At 38.5% G+C, this 15,559-nt stretch overlaps 1 protein-coding gene across 1 annotated transcript in view; it reads left to right on the plus strand.

The window, feature by feature from the left end:
* FAT3 (FAT atypical cadherin 3) overlaps window positions 1-15,559 on the plus strand; it is a 393,636-nt gene that overhangs the window by 299,608 nt on the left and 78,469 nt on the right. The window contains exons 8-10 of the mRNA XM_058825430.1: window positions 2,069-2,208; window positions 11,705-11,980; window positions 13,547-13,757. Of these exons, the coding sequence (XP_058681413.1) occupies window positions 2,069-2,208; window positions 11,705-11,980; window positions 13,547-13,757 (627 nt within the window). The remainder of the gene's footprint in view (window positions 1-2,068; window positions 2,209-11,704; window positions 11,981-13,546; window positions 13,758-15,559) is intronic.

Below are 15,559 nucleotides of genomic sequence, written 5' to 3' on the forward strand. Positions count from 1 at the left end.
TGCACTTTGTTTTCATGGTTATCAGTATGAAACATTCTCTTTATGAAGTGCCTACTGTCCCAAGGCTAGTTTCATTTCAGCTGAGATTTCCTTGCATGAATCTCAAGCTCTTTTCTTCAAAGGAGGTTTTCATGGTGCAATTTTTCTCAAGTAAATTAATTTAAAACATTAATTGGGAGAAAGAAACTTTTTCTTCCAGACTAACTTAAAAAAAAAAAAAAAAGAGCACTGAAGATATAATCAATGTCCAAATACCTTGCTATTGCTTAAATATCAAGCAGAGCTAGCAGAATGAGGGCAAGGAGTAAGCAATGTTTCTATCTGCGATAAATGACAACAGGACAATTTTTTCCTGGAAAACCACAACTTCATCTATTAGGCTTAGATCTGTATGTATGTACATACATCTGTTCAACATATGGAAATCTGATGGCACATCTGAAATTACTACATTTGGATCACTTCAGTGGCCAGAAGTTCACCAATACTTCCTTTCCTCTGCAGCAGTCACCTGCATTATTATTTTTCATTCCATTTTCTTCTATCCATCTCTGAATGTCTTTCAAGGCAAAAATGGACAGAGCAGTGCTTCTTCCACCTTCCTCTTTCTTTGCAATAGCTTGTGCAAGAGGTAGAAGTGAGGCTTCCTTCACATTAAGGAATTCAGGGGCTGTGATTTTGCTGTGTTACCTCCTAATCTTCAGCTTCTTCAAATGCCAGAACATTCTTCTCTCAGTAAATGCATGACTGCTTCTGAGAATAATGCCAGTTCCTGTTCAGCAAACCATGCAGATGGGAGAGCATGGAAGACTCTTCTCTTCTCTATTCAGTCCCCAACCCTAAAATTTTCAGAGCCATTTTGTGACACTACCAGCCATTCACATATATCTCTCTTTATATATATTTCACCAGAGCTAAGTCAGTAGGATGGATATTTTTCTACCTGTGGACCTCATCTCAAGAGCTTTCAGCAGCTGTCACACAAGTCTCATAACCAGTGGGGTTTGAAAGGTTTTTTGTCTCTGTGGAGCAGGGTTGGCATTGAATTGCTGTGTTATGAATATAGCTTAACAGTTTGTCTGTCAGCAGTGTTGTGTCCCACCTCTCCCTGTCCCTAGCCTCCAAAAATTTCAGACTCAACTAATACTAAATTACACTTCATAGATGAGTAAGCAAGAAAACAGCTTATCAGCAGGGAGTGTGTGCTGCGCTTTTGAAAATAATGAGTGGTTCAAATTCATAAACTGTAGCTGTGGCTGACAAATCTTGTAACCCTTCAATCTGAAATTATATTTGAGGTTATATTATTTATAGCCTTATTTTACTTGTTAATAGATTTTTTCTTTTCTTTCTTATACTCAGTACTCAGGAGGATTTTCCCACTGCTACAGCATTCAGTGTGTGACAGGAAAAGGGGATGTTGGTATTAGAACAGTGCTTTGTGAGAGGTTTTTTGTACTGGAAAGAATTTAGGTTGTGTATCCTGTCAAATCTATTTGAATAATTCTTAAAACACTGGAAGGATTTTACCTTTGCTGCCAGTAATTATCATTGTCCGTGGTATTAACATAACAAATCTGTATTTGCATTTCTAAAATTGATTATAATTGTAATTTTTAAAAACTCAGATGATGGTATTTGCACCCAGAAGTATCAGTGAGGATTTCCTGAAAATAAAATTTGTAGAATAAAGCCCTCTTGAAATGACTTTTATACAAAAAGATAATTATTCTTGTTCGTTATTTAAACCACAAGGGCATACATCTTAGGGGCTTATAGCCATTTGATTTTTTTTATAGATTCAGCTGTAGTTTACTTAAATGTACTGCTAGATTTTTATTCTTTCTTTTTGGCAATGCATTCCAGTGATACCTGCTTTTCAATATCCACACTGTGCTTTGAAATATAAATAACTTATGAACAAAGAGGTATCACTAGATGTACTGTGTGTGCTAAGAGAGGCCATTAAGATGGATGACACTAAACAGACACGCCCACTTTTAGGAATACTTGCAATGGAAGTTTTCAAGAAATGGCTAATTTGATTGTGTTTTTGTGCAACAATTAGGAGGGAATTACGATAGTTCTTTCGACGCCTATAAGGGAGTGGGCACGATTGTCATTGCAAAGCCCTTGGACGCAGAGCAGAGGTCAATGTATAACATGACTGTGGAGGTCACCGATGGAACAAACATTGCCACAACTCAGGTAGAATATCACATTCCTTTCTTGGCAAGTTATTCATTTGTTGCTGGAATGTATATGCTATAAAAGTTATTAATTTTTCCATTCAGGTGAAACCTCATCCTTTGAGAGCACCAATAACTGATGGAGGGGATATTTTTCAGAGCCTTTCCATCTGGCTGTAAAGAATCGGCTGTTGAATGTTTCAAAGCATTATTTCTCCTTTTGTTCTCTTCCTGCTCACATGAAAGTAATTTGCCTTCCTCCAGCTGAGGGAGTCCCTATCACAGGCAGCAAAGCCTAGATTTTGACAATTGCATCTCCCCATAATGGTCCAAAATACAATAGTGCTTCCATGGTGTCAGGGAATATTGCTATTGATTGTGTTAAATGGAGTTTATACCTCTCATCCTCCGAAGACCCAAAAGTGGGACGCAAGATCAATTGTTCAGAAAAGAAATTGTTCAGAGGCAAAACTTAAAATTCAAAGAATCCTTCCTTTAGTGTCACTGCCTGTGATTACACTATCTTCTGCAAAGCAGCCCTGCTGAACCTTTTAAAGCCGGGCATGCTTATCAGGCTCCTTGCCTTTAAAGTTGGGTCCGATAAATGTGATGGGCTGGGGCAATGCTGGCTCTGACACATCTTTGTAGGAGACACCCTGATGCAGAGCCCAGGTATCTGTTCAGTGAGAACCAGCCTGGAATTGGGTCATGGCACAAGGACAGGGACTCTGAGGTCCCAGGGACGCCAGGAAGACTTCAAGCAGCAAAATCCTTTTATATGAGGTAGACTTGTGGGCTGTGCATTACTTAGGGCCTGAAATTACATCTGAGTTACTCCCCAAGTATAAATAAAAAAAAATAGGTTTGTTATGTTATTTCCTTTTTTATAATTCAGAAGGAAAGCCTGAACATTTTTATGTTTACATATATGCATGCACATGCAGATGCTTCTGTTGTACCTTGCCTTTTTGCTCAAATGCTTTGGATGTAAATCTGTATTCAGTGAGTCACAACACCAGCTTTCCTAAGAAATTGCTAAATCATTGAGTGCTTTCTCAGTCTGAATTCATGCTGTTTATACCCCAGCCCTAAAAGGTCTGATATTTTCTCCCAATAATCTCCCCTTGGTAAGAAAACATCAGCTGATAGTAAGTTAGGTGGTAGGAAATCCAATGTTTTCACTGTCAGTTCCAGAATTAATTGCATCTGCTAAAAACATCCCTTAACTTTAAGCTTGATTATATTTGGCCCATGTTCCCTGTTATGCCTTTCTCTGCTCAATTAAGGAACTCTTTAAAAAACACTATTTTCTCCCCAGGAAGGCACTTACTCACAGTACTCAAATCACCTCCCAGTCTTCCGGTAGACAGGCAAAGGAGAATGACTGACCTCTTTATGTTCCCTTTCCATAAGGCATTTTCTTCAACTCTTGAGTAGTTTTTGGGGTTTTTTTTTTATGCTGTTTTTTAATCTTGGCTACACTCTTAGTCCACATTTTAGATGGTGTTGAATGCCTAATGTGACCTTTTTTCTTTCTTGCAAACATTTCAGCCAAAAAAATATTAAAAAGCTTAGGGAATTTCAAACATGCTGGATTAAAGTAATTTCTCTTTTCATGGATATTGCGTTTATTGTTTCTGCTGCTTTTGATTTAATAAATTGACCTATATAACAGTCCTCAAAACCTAGTTGGATGAAACCCTTACATTTTTAATTAAAACATATGGTAAAAACATATTTCAGTAAAGCTGTTGCGTTCTAAAAGAAGCCTGAGCATTCTTTTTAACAGCGATGTGACCCATTTAGGAATGTAAGATAGTCTCAGATTGCAAGAGTGTGGCATTAATAATCACTGGTGTGTACAGACCCTTCCCTCCCCCACCTTCTCTCTGTGTGGATACTGTTTAATTTTTAATGGTGACCAAGGCATCTGAGCATGTGTTTCTTTTGGTCTTGACAGCAGAGATTTCAGAAGTGATTGTTATCTGAAAACTGACGGAATGATGGCCTTCGTATTTATTGCTCCATTGTGCAAAGGTTTCCTACTTTATTTCTGGCTGTACTTTGGAGCCTTTGATTAGCTTCCTCATCTTAATTTTCTCTTAGGAAAATAATAAAAAAATATAATACTGATTGGTTTAATTTAAAAATGTCATAGAATAGATCATTTATTGATAGCTCTCAGTGGCCTTAGAATTCTGAGTTTTGACAAAACAACATTTTAACTATTTTGTTCTATGTACATAGTTCCACCTGCATTTTTGACTGTAGCTGCAGGACATTATGGTAGAAGACAAAGCAGGTATAAAGCAATTTTGAATAACAATAAAATAATTCAAAGGCCCCCTCAAAGTATGGTGGTTTATTAGGAAACAGCTGATGATGACCATGTGCAATGGAACACTCTTGCTTTTTATTCCACTCCAGCTGTTTTCCTTTATCTCTTCTTTTGTCTATTACACAGTTGGAGGTGGTAAAATACAGCATAAAAATGCCGAAGATTTTTGTTTGGGTAACGTGATCCCTGGCATGGACTTGGTGAAGTTTCTTCAGCAGTGTTCCTGCATGCCTTAAAGTCCAGTGAAGTGTTCACTTCCTTCATGCCTTACTGTGCACATGGTTCATTACTGTACCATGAGAGGAAGGAAATAATTTTGATTTAAAAGTTACATCTGTTGTAATAATGGTTCACTGTTGCGAAAAGAGGCAAAAAGAACATAAGGAGTGCTAACCAAAAAAAAAAGTTGCAAACTTTCTTTGTAACTAAAAGCCTACTTGTTTTGGGCATGATCAAGGTTTCGAAAAGAAATACAGTCTCCAAAGTGAGTACCAAAGTGCCAGGACCTGTTGAGCCACTCCCACTCACCATGCTGCCCATCCATGTAAGCCTGAACCATCCAGCAGTTGGGATGGGAAGGGATGGAGAAGGAAAAATACAAAGAAATTTTGACTTGTTTGATTTATATATTTGAAGTGTAGGTATAAAACTTCAGTCATGGTGATTAACTTCTAGAATGGCTAAGTCTCCTGACTTAGCCAGGGAGAGCTTTTGCTTTTTCCCTTTCTTTTATCCATCATTGCTTGAGGCCATGCAGTCATTTATTAAAGGCTGAAGGAATACATTTGCTCCCAGTTCCCACGAAACACAACTCCTGCAGCTGCCGGGCGAGCTGTTGGCCTTGCAGAGGGGTTGGGGCTTCTGTATCCCCTGTGCTGGAGAGAGCTGGGGCAGTGGCTCTGTGCGGTGACTCTGCTCCCTGCCATGGCCATCACCTCCCTTTGGCCTGCAAAAGAGTTTGGTACCCTTGCTTGAGCAGAGAGAGGTCTCTCCCCACAAGGAATCATTTTAATGGCATCTACATGCCTACTCCTGCCACAATTCTGACTCTGAAACATGAGAAATTCTCCTGGTCATAAGTCAGGTTTATCCGAAATCCCTTTTTTTTATTGAACAACTCAGATCTTTTACACACAGGCACAACAGAGGAGTAGAATCACATTTATTTACTTATTTGTAGTGCATACTCTTGAGCTTTGTTAAAATACACCCAGAAGCAGAGTACGGGGCGGGGGGGGGGGGATCATTGAACTATCATTTGAGTTATTATAATGTTTCACTTTTATTGAGAATGTTGTCCTAGCAGATAATTATATTTTTGTAAGAACAGCCTCTGGAATGAGGCTGTTCTACTCTATGAAAAAGATTATTTTGCTCCTTATTTTCCTGCCTCCTTCTTCTTTCTCATCATTGTAACTGCTATAGAAAAGATGCGCTAGAGCACGAAGGCTGTTGCCTCCAAGCTGGGAGGCAAAAGGCACTTGAGTTTCACTTATTGCAAAACCAGTAGAGTGGGCACTCAGGGGGTAACATGCACTTCTCTCTGAAGAGTTTTTGCAGATCCAGAGATGTTTGCTTACAATACCCTCTGCTGAAGCCAGCCAGACTGGAAGAACAGACAGAAGTTACTGCTCATTGCCCCTTTCTGTCTCCCCTTGCAGAAGGTTTTGGAATTTAATTTATTCTTGTGCTGAGGATTGACTTTTAACTCTGAGTTTCTGTCTTACCTTTCAGAGATCACCTTTTCTTTGCAACATTTTCTTAAGAGGAGCTGATCAGTCACCCTGAGTGAGGGTGGTTCTCTTAAATGAATGGTGAAATGCTCTTCTTAGAGGACCATGGCCAAAGCGTAGATAAGACATTAGAGCCTGCCAGAAGCAATTCTGGGCTGTGGATTCTTCTAGGGCAGAAAAAGAGACATAGAGATTCAATTAAATTTTTCACTTTTGCTCTGTTGAACATTTCCTCCAAACTGTAACCACTCCTTGATTTTTTTTATTTTTTTTTTTTTTACATCCAGTAATCTCAGCACTGCCTTGCCTGTGAAGCAAAGATTTTTCTTTCAATTTTAACATATTACAAAGAACACAGTAAAATAAAAATAACTAGCCACTGATGTTGGTAGGGAAACTGAATTTTTATGTTAAAGTTGGAGTTTGGAGGAAAGAAAAACTTGCAGGAAGTAGAAAATAAAGCTATGTGGTATCACTGTTGAAAGCAGTATTAAAATAGGTTTCAAAACCTGTGCAGAAGTGTAACTTCAGTTTAAATAATTCAAGTACTTAATAGGTTGTACTACAACACGGTGCCCAGACCAAGCAATTAGCCAAGCAGATTCTTCCAGCTTCAAATGCCTGTAAAGCAGCTGCTGGCATTTACCCAGCTTCACTCAAATATGTCTGTGCCTAAACCAAAGGTATTTGTTATGGGCAACATTAAAAACAGCTTTGGAGATACTTCCTGCATTAGATTTTGTCCTGCTTTGATTTGATTGTATTTCTCTAGGCCTTTCACTTACTTATTTTGAGTACAAAGTCTTTGCTAATGCTCTGAGTGCTACTTTGCCTAATTTGTAATCTTGGAGGGCTGTGATTCCTTTATTTGAAACTTGTTTTAACTGTGGGAAATAGGAAGTGAGCAGGGAGAAGCAAATCTTTTATAGTGAGGAGCTTGTTCAGACTATAAATTAGGCTCAACACAATGGCCACAGAAGGAGGCAAGCCTGCCTTTCTGAAGCCCACAATGCACTGGAAAAGATATGGGCTTTCAAGAAGAACCAGGCAGAGACTGGGTTGCTGCATGTTGGCTTTATGAGCGTGGAAAAAAAGACTTGCAGCTAATGTTTGTCAATGAAAAGCAGTTCAGTCAGCAGTCCTGAGCAGTTGTCAGCAAAGAGGAATCCCTACATAGCGGCCAACAAATAGTAAACATTTACATTCGTCACCTTTTGGAGATGTGTTGGGAAACATTTAAAGCCTGGCTTTGATTGTGCACAATGGGTATTGTCACAGCTTAACACCCTGGGCACCTAAGCAGTAATAAAGGATATTTATGCCACACAGCTCATTCTTGCCATATCTTCCATTTGGGAATAAATATGTAGAAAATATTGAATTACACAGGCATTGGGAGTCTTTGAGTCACTTCAGTAGTGTGGCTCTTGATTTGAGGTGAAAGATAGATTTAGACCAGATTTAGATTTAGATTTAGATTCAGATTTAGATTTAGATTCAGATTCAGATTTAGACTTAGACCAGCTGGCTAAAGCATAAGACTTCAAGGACCCTTTTGCTGACCCTTTTGAAGTCAGTGGAAATTTGCCAATAGTTCCACAATTTTATGCCTGAGGTTGGCAGCCATGAAATTAATTTGAGAAACTTTCGTCATATTAACAATCTGGTGGCACTCAGTTTACTCAGCTTCATGTATGTTTGTAGGTTCAGGTTTTCTGTGAGCCTGGTGTTCATGTCAGTGTCACATTTTCCTTCCTATCTTTTTAAGTAACATCTTACTAGAAGTTATCCTGCTGGAGTAGCAAGTCTGCATAGGAAGAATGGCATTTTAAGGTGACCTAATAAAAGGGGTGTGGCTCAAAAATAAGCTGAAAACACCTTCCCCAGCTTTACCACTGCACTTCACCTGGGATTTGGTAACCTTGTTGCAGGGCATTGTTTTCCTGGGCAAAATACAGGGATGATAGTCACTTGCTCCTCAGAAATGTTGGAAGAACTAAGGGACTAATAGCTATTCTAAATGGGACTAAAACTCCATTTTCTTTTACCTGGTTTTGTTTAAAGTAACTCCCAAGACAGCCCAATTTTTAAGAACATTAAAGAATTCCATTTATAGGTTTAACAGAGCTCTGTATAATCAGTATTCCCATATATAACTTAACTTTCTTTTGTTGCAAGGAAAATACAACCCCCTCTATTAAAGGAGAGAAATGTTAAAATTACATTTGACTCTCGGGGATTTTGAGGGACAGCTGAGAAAAATTAGAAATACTCTTAACTGCTTAAATAGAAGAAATTGTGAATCAATAATGACTTCTTTATTCATTAGCATTTCTAACCCATCGCCTTCCGTCTCCAGATGGAAGTGGCTGTTGAAGTGCAAAGTATGTAATAAATAATGTGTATTTCAATGCAGATCACTTGACAAATCATTAAAATACTGGCATCTCTAGGGAGGAAGATGCCTGCCACTTAAACAGGCACTTGATCAGTCTTACAGTAGATTTGAAGTGAAAGAGAGAAAAGAAAAAGAAAGAAAAATTATGGGGTTTTTTTGGCAATGATCAAAGCAATTTTAAGTGCATAGCTCCCTGTAAATTTGATGACAGTGAATGAGGGCCTCAATTTTTTTATCTTTTCTCCCTCCATGCCTTGCACTCCCCAAGCATGATTATGTCCGTATGTGTGTGAGGGCACATAGCTTACACCTTTTTCAGTGGGAAGAAATGCTGCTCTGAGAATCCATGCTTAATTTGCATGGTCTCATGGATTACCCTTGGTCTCTGATGCTGATCCAGTCCCACCCTGTTCAGTTTGGGTAGTCTAGTAAAGGCAAAAATCATGGAGCCATGGCTTGGACAGTCATAGTGGAAAACTTGGGATGGATAAACCTTTATGCCCTCTTCTGCTTTCTCTGTTTGCCAGTGATCCCAAAAGGCATTAGATATCATAGGAAATGAATCACTGCTCTGGAATGATTATATACCATGCAAACAAAATAGCGTGTCACTTCTGTAGCACAACTTTTAAGATGCATTGTTTCTGTACATTTCTTTTTATCACCTTCCAGAGCAGCTTCAGATTGCACACACCAATTTTAAAAATAAATTCACAGATATAAGCCTGTCCCTCACATGGAAGCTTCCTTGTTCACATTAGCCTGTGCTGTACTAGCATCAGCAGAATCAAGCACTCTTGGTGTTTTCAATGCATTTGAAAAGTTTTTACTTCTCTGTTGGACTGTCTGAAATGATACTTGACAAAGTTTTTGGTCATGAATGAAAAACAAAATAAATTATCTGTGTTGATACCAGTCATGTTATAGTGGTACCTGTCAAGGACTGAGAATATCGAAACTGCTCAAGAAAATTTCTCTAAGTATCAAATACTGATTATCCCCAACTCCTATTGCTTACACTAAAAAAGTGGTTCAGCATTGGCTCTGTGTCCCATTATATTAGAGTTCAAGACTTTAATCTTCTCCACAGGCTTTCTTTCATATGTTACAACTGGTTTCTTCACAAATTTTTAAAACACAGATTTGGGTGGGTTTTTTTCCTCAGTCAGATCAGAAACATGTTTGATATATTACAGCAACAATAAAAGTATAAAAAGCTAAGTAACTCTTCATCTTTATTATAGGCCTAGCAATGTGTATTTCCCCCCAATTTTATTGCTATCTGTCCAAGACTGAAGCATAACTTAATATAGGCTTCACTCTGGCGTGCCATAATCTGGTGAAAATGAAATTGTATGGAATGCAAGTCTTATGCCATTTAACTTACTGAGCATTTTATTTCAGCTGTCTTTTGAACAGTTCCCAGGCTAGTTCATTACAACTGCTTCTTACAACTGCTCATGTTCCTTCTGGTAATGTATTCTGCAAACCCTCCCACATATCATGGAAATCTAAAGTTTCATTTCTCTCTGAGGCCAACATCTGTTTGTGCAATATTGCAGTCAAAGTATAGCTGTATTTTTCTTCTGTTAAGAAAGTAGGGGTGAACAGGGCTGGATCAAGCAAAACAATAAAGTACTTGCTTAAAAGAGAGCCAAGTAACAAAGCAACAAAGAAAATATAATGAGTGATGGGTCAGGTCTCCTAGTCCAACCAAAGAGTCCTGTGTGTTGCCTTTCCCAAGTCATTAATTGGACCATTTCTTATTTCAAAGCCTTTGAATAAAAAGATCGTTCCGTTTTACTTGCTGTAAAATTAGGTTGTGCTCTCACAGGCATATTCTGGAAAAAACACTTTTTGTTTCTAGCACTGTAAAAGAGTCAACTCTTCAGATTTCAGCTTTCAGTTTTACACAGTTTGTCAAAGGTTTTGCTGCCACACTACCCACAGCAATCTATGGCATACAAAGTCTGGAAAGCACATTTTCCCCAGGGAGTGACTTCTCCAATGGCAAAACCCACAAAATGTCGTCAGAGCGACACATGCATAACATAACTATGAAAAGCAAAGCTTAGAAAATAGTGATTCTTATTATTTATCAGAGTCAGCCTGTGATATATTGAAATGGGTGTAATAGGCAGCAAGAGCAGCACTCTGGCCTGCTCTCCTGCTCTCCCGGTTTCCTTAAGGATCAATACAGAAGCTTTAAAGACAGATTTGAAGCAAGGAGCAAAGCATTCATTCATATTTTTAGTGTTCTATCATTCATAAACCTCAACAAAAAGGAGACAAATAGGTGTTGGAGGGGGAAGTGAATTAGTTGACAATAAAGACAGCCATCACTGGCAAAGGAAGAGCAAGGATGTAACAAAAAAAATAATCCTTCTGTGTCACCAGTGCCCTGAGATCAGCTGTCCTGGGTGGTACGCATTGATCTGTGTGAGGTGTGCTGGTGTGGCAGTGAGGTTGAGTTTCCTGTGTCCACCTCAAGTGGTGTAAGAGCAATCTGAGGGGTCTCAGCAACTTGAAATCTCCACTGCTGTCACCATTTGACGTTGCCAGTAAGCCCCAATTCAATATACTGGGCAGAAAAGAGAGGATTTAGCTGAATCTTGATTGTGTAAAAAGCAGATTTAAGCAACGTGAAAAGGATTATTTTATAGCTTTATTAGTAGTGAAGGGGAAAGGAAATTATATAATAGTTCTAGAAGTTCCTTGTAACCAAGGCAGTTACAAGGGAGGACAAAACCTTTCCTTGTGACCATTGTAGAAGTACTTTCCAATCTACAGATTCTGAAAATATGGGCTTCTTCATCAGGCTCTGAGTAGGTCTTACATTTAGGAACATTTTACTTCCAAAGACAAATCCTTTCCATTTCTTTTGATCTGAAAAATAAGAATTTAATATTAAATAATGTTTCTCAGTCCCATCATGCAGCAGCATAACATCTTCAGCCATTCAAAGTAAATTGCATTTCTCTAGGTGCTTATTCAGTAGTCTGACTGGACCTCAATAACTTCAAATGTCCTTTTTTATTAACTGTAGGTTCTTATCAAAGTGTTGGACAACAATGATAATGGCCCAGAATTCTCTCAGCCAAGCTACGATGTCACCATTTCAGAGGACATCCTCCCTGATACTGAAATTCTGCAAATTGAAGCTATAGACAGAGATGAAAAGCACAAGCTGAGCTACACTATTCACAGCAGCATCGACACAGTCAGCATGAGGAAATTCAGAATTGATCCCAACACCGGGGTTCTCTATACGGCTGAGAGATTAGACCACGAAGCTCAAGATAAGCACATCCTTAATGTCATGGTAAGAATGCAGTCATGGCTGCTTCAGGGACATGCATGGAGTAGGCTTCTCTTGAGTGAAGGACCCAGTGCAATAAGTAGCCACTAATTTAATCTTGCCTGCCCTGCTGTGTATTTATTTCACAGTTTTTATTTTGGCTTTTTGGGAAACTTTATTGTGAATCCATTGTATGGAATGAGATATGATTCTTTATCTCAAGGGAGAGCAAGCAGGTAATTATTTAATCTCTCTCTCCCTCAAGGTAATTTTCAGAGTTTCTGAAGTGAGGCTGAAAGTTATTTGAGAAGTTATTTACTGGGAGATAACTGCTTTCTTGTCATGGAGAATGCCACAGCCTTTCTGAGTACAAGCCTCATTTATATATTACTTTTATAGACTTATTTCAGTACATAAACTGCTGATATACAAAACAGCTTTCCTTTATCTACATTTCCAAATCTTTGGGCATGCAGAAAAAAGTTAATTACCAATTTTTGCTTGGTGTGTCTAGACTACAGGACATAAATCTGTCTGTTTTCAAGTGAAGATTGTATATTATGGACATAATTTTTTAAAAAACAAAACAAAACAAAAAAAAAAAACAAAACAAAACAAAAAAAAAAACAAAATTGTGTTAGTTTAAACATTGTTTAAACATTGGAGTCCACTATTTTCTTTAACTACTTAAGACTTCTGCAGCAGAGGCCTTATAAGAAACTACTCGTGGTGTGTTAGGTACAGGGGCAGCTTTGGCAGGGCACCCTTGGAAGCAAAAAGCTGCTGTGAGATGCAGCAAGGAGCAGCTGAATGTGGTCTCTGCTCACAGAGTAAAATGTTGCAAGTCCTTTGCCAAGCAGACTAAGAAATAGCTATAAACTAGCTATAAACTAAGAAATAGCTATAAACTGAATAACAGAAACACATAGCCAAGAGAGGTAATTCTCTGGTGCTTGGTTTTGATCTCCACCTAATACAATAGGTCTTTTCCTCTGTTTAAGAAGAACCAAAATTTTCAGGAGATAGTGGTGGCAGGATTATCAGTGAAGCACTGCTGAGGTGTTTTGGGTGGGATTGAGACAGGTGTGGTAACTTACACCTCTGTTGACAGTTACCAGCATTTCATAAAATGATTCCTGCTCTGTTTACTGTTGATATGATCATCTATGTATATAATCATGAAGTAGTCCATTGGCAGCTACAAGCACTAGACAGACATGCCTGTATGATGTAAAGAAGGCAATAGCAAGATAAAGGCATGACCATTCAGCAAATATTGATAAAAAAGGAAATTCTTGCAGATCTCTACTAAAATTTAAATCTCATGTGGTTGCCACTTCAAAAATTCATGTCATGATGAGTTAGTTGCAATGCACTTTCTTACAAGTGAAAAAAAATGTCACTAACTTCTTTCCTGTTTCTTTGATCTGTCGTCCCGTGTGTGAATTTATTTCAGACTGCTCTTTGGGACAAATGGACTTTTTTACTGTACTAAATAGAACTGAAAGTAGTATTCACACTCAGATGAGTAATATTTGTGAAGTTTTACTAGATGACTGTCAAATTGTGTGTTATGCTCTTGTTCTATAGGTCCGAGATCAAGAATTCCCTTACAGAAGAAACCTGGCCAGAGTCATCATAAATGTGGAAGACTCCAATGACCACAGTCCCTACTTCACCAGCCCGTTGTATGAAGCCTCGGTGTTTGAGTCAGCAGCAGTTGGATCAGCAGTGTTGCAGGTCACAGCTCTGGACAAAGACAAAGGAGAAAATGCAGAGCTTATCTATACTATTGAAGCAGGTTAGGACCGAGCCCAAAAATGAAGGATCATGGATCATGCCAGACACACAACAGTGATGTAATGGTCATCTGTCTTGACACACAACTCAGCTTCTTTGGTCTACTTTCTCCTGTACAGATGGGCAAAGGAGACACCTTGTTGTTGTTGTTTTGTTGGGTTTTTTTTTAATTTTATTCTGAAGCTACTATACCCAAAACCTTTCAGAACAATCTCATTCTGGAACAGGTTGCCCGAGAGAGGTTATGGAGTCTCCTTCTCTGGAGATGTCAAAACTCCACAGGATCTTGTGCAATCTGCTGTAGGTGAACCTGTTCTAGCAGGAAGATTGGACCAGATGCTCTCCGGTGGTCCCTTTCTAGTCTAGGCATTCTGTTATTCTGTGGCTGTTTCATTTTTACCAGGTGGCTACAGAGCCTGTTACCTCCAAGTCATTGGGTCAAAGCCATCACAGAAGATAGTTATTCAAAACTGCAGCCAGTGACTTGTTTTCAGGGTTCTGGTTTCAGACTAGTGTATAGTGGATCCTCCATAAAAAAAAATGCCACAACAGCTGTTATGTCCTGATATCTTTGCCAGTGTTCAGACCAGAGAAGCACAGACTAAGAACAGGGCTATGATAAAACTTCTGCCATAGCATTTTAATGGCACAAGGTCTCTTTGAAACTAAGAGAGGGCATGATGATACCAGATGAAAATTGCTTTTGCAGTTAAATGCTGTATATTTACATTCAGCACATAATCTATACCAGCAAAAGCATTCTTCTGCTGGTGCAACAGAGCAGAATATCTCTGACACACGACAATGAATGTAGGTTTCTCTGGGTCACATGAGCCTGAAGTTAAGAATTATCTTCGAGGGAAACCGTTGACAGATATATAAGAGAGGGATGCCTGGAAAAAGAGAGAAAAGAATTAGAAATTTGTGACCTTAGCATTTTGTAATGTTTTATTTCTACTTAGGGGGTTTTACTCATAATATGAATCTTTCCACTTTAACATTAGCAAAACTTGAAACTTTTATTTCCATAAAAAGAAGTCACAGGCACTTCAGATTATACTCATATTAGGCAGATCACAAGCCTTTACCAGCATTAGGCTCTGATCCTACTGGATCGTTATTTATTCCTATATTATTATAAAGACTTGTTCCCAGCTAGGATAGCTCATGTCAATTAGGAGCAGGCTAAATGACAAATAAGTAATGACACAAGAATATCTACACCATCTCATACTGATTTAGCTTCATATAATAAAAGCTCACACCTTAAATTAGGATGATATAACCTGAAGTTTAGAGAAGACCCAAGGAAGATTTTTTCTGTCATTATCTTGTATGCTCTGTGGAAGGAGATTACCTTCAGCAAACCAGAAGGTGAAGTCTTTTGCAGCTGAAAATATTGAACTTAGAATGAGGAAGATGTTAGCACTCCAAAGCAAATATTTCCTTTATGCACTGCATTTGTTCTTAGCAGTTATTTCTCAGCATTCTCAAGTGGCCTTTAACTTAAATTAGGGGCAATCTTACATGTGCCCAAACAGGAAAACGCTGTCCTTATGGAACAAATTCTGAGCAGACTAGATCAAGTTCCTGGGGCAATATTTTTCAAGACTATTCCTAGCTTTTTCCTGACACCTTATTACTATTATGGGTTCCCAATCATCTAGAGGTGCCACCACAATGTAAAGAGCATCCTGACATCTAAGGTGTATTTTTCCAATTACACTGGTAATAGAATCCTACATGATTCAGGCAGGAAAATATTATTATTAGAAAAGATGCTTTAGCTATTAGATGATTTCT

The sequence above is a fragment of the Ammospiza caudacuta genome, chromosome 2, assembly GCF_027887145.1.
Source record: "Ammospiza caudacuta isolate bAmmCau1 chromosome 2, bAmmCau1.pri, whole genome shotgun sequence".
NCBI lineage: Eukaryota > Metazoa > Chordata > Aves > Passeriformes > Passerellidae > Ammospiza > Ammospiza caudacuta.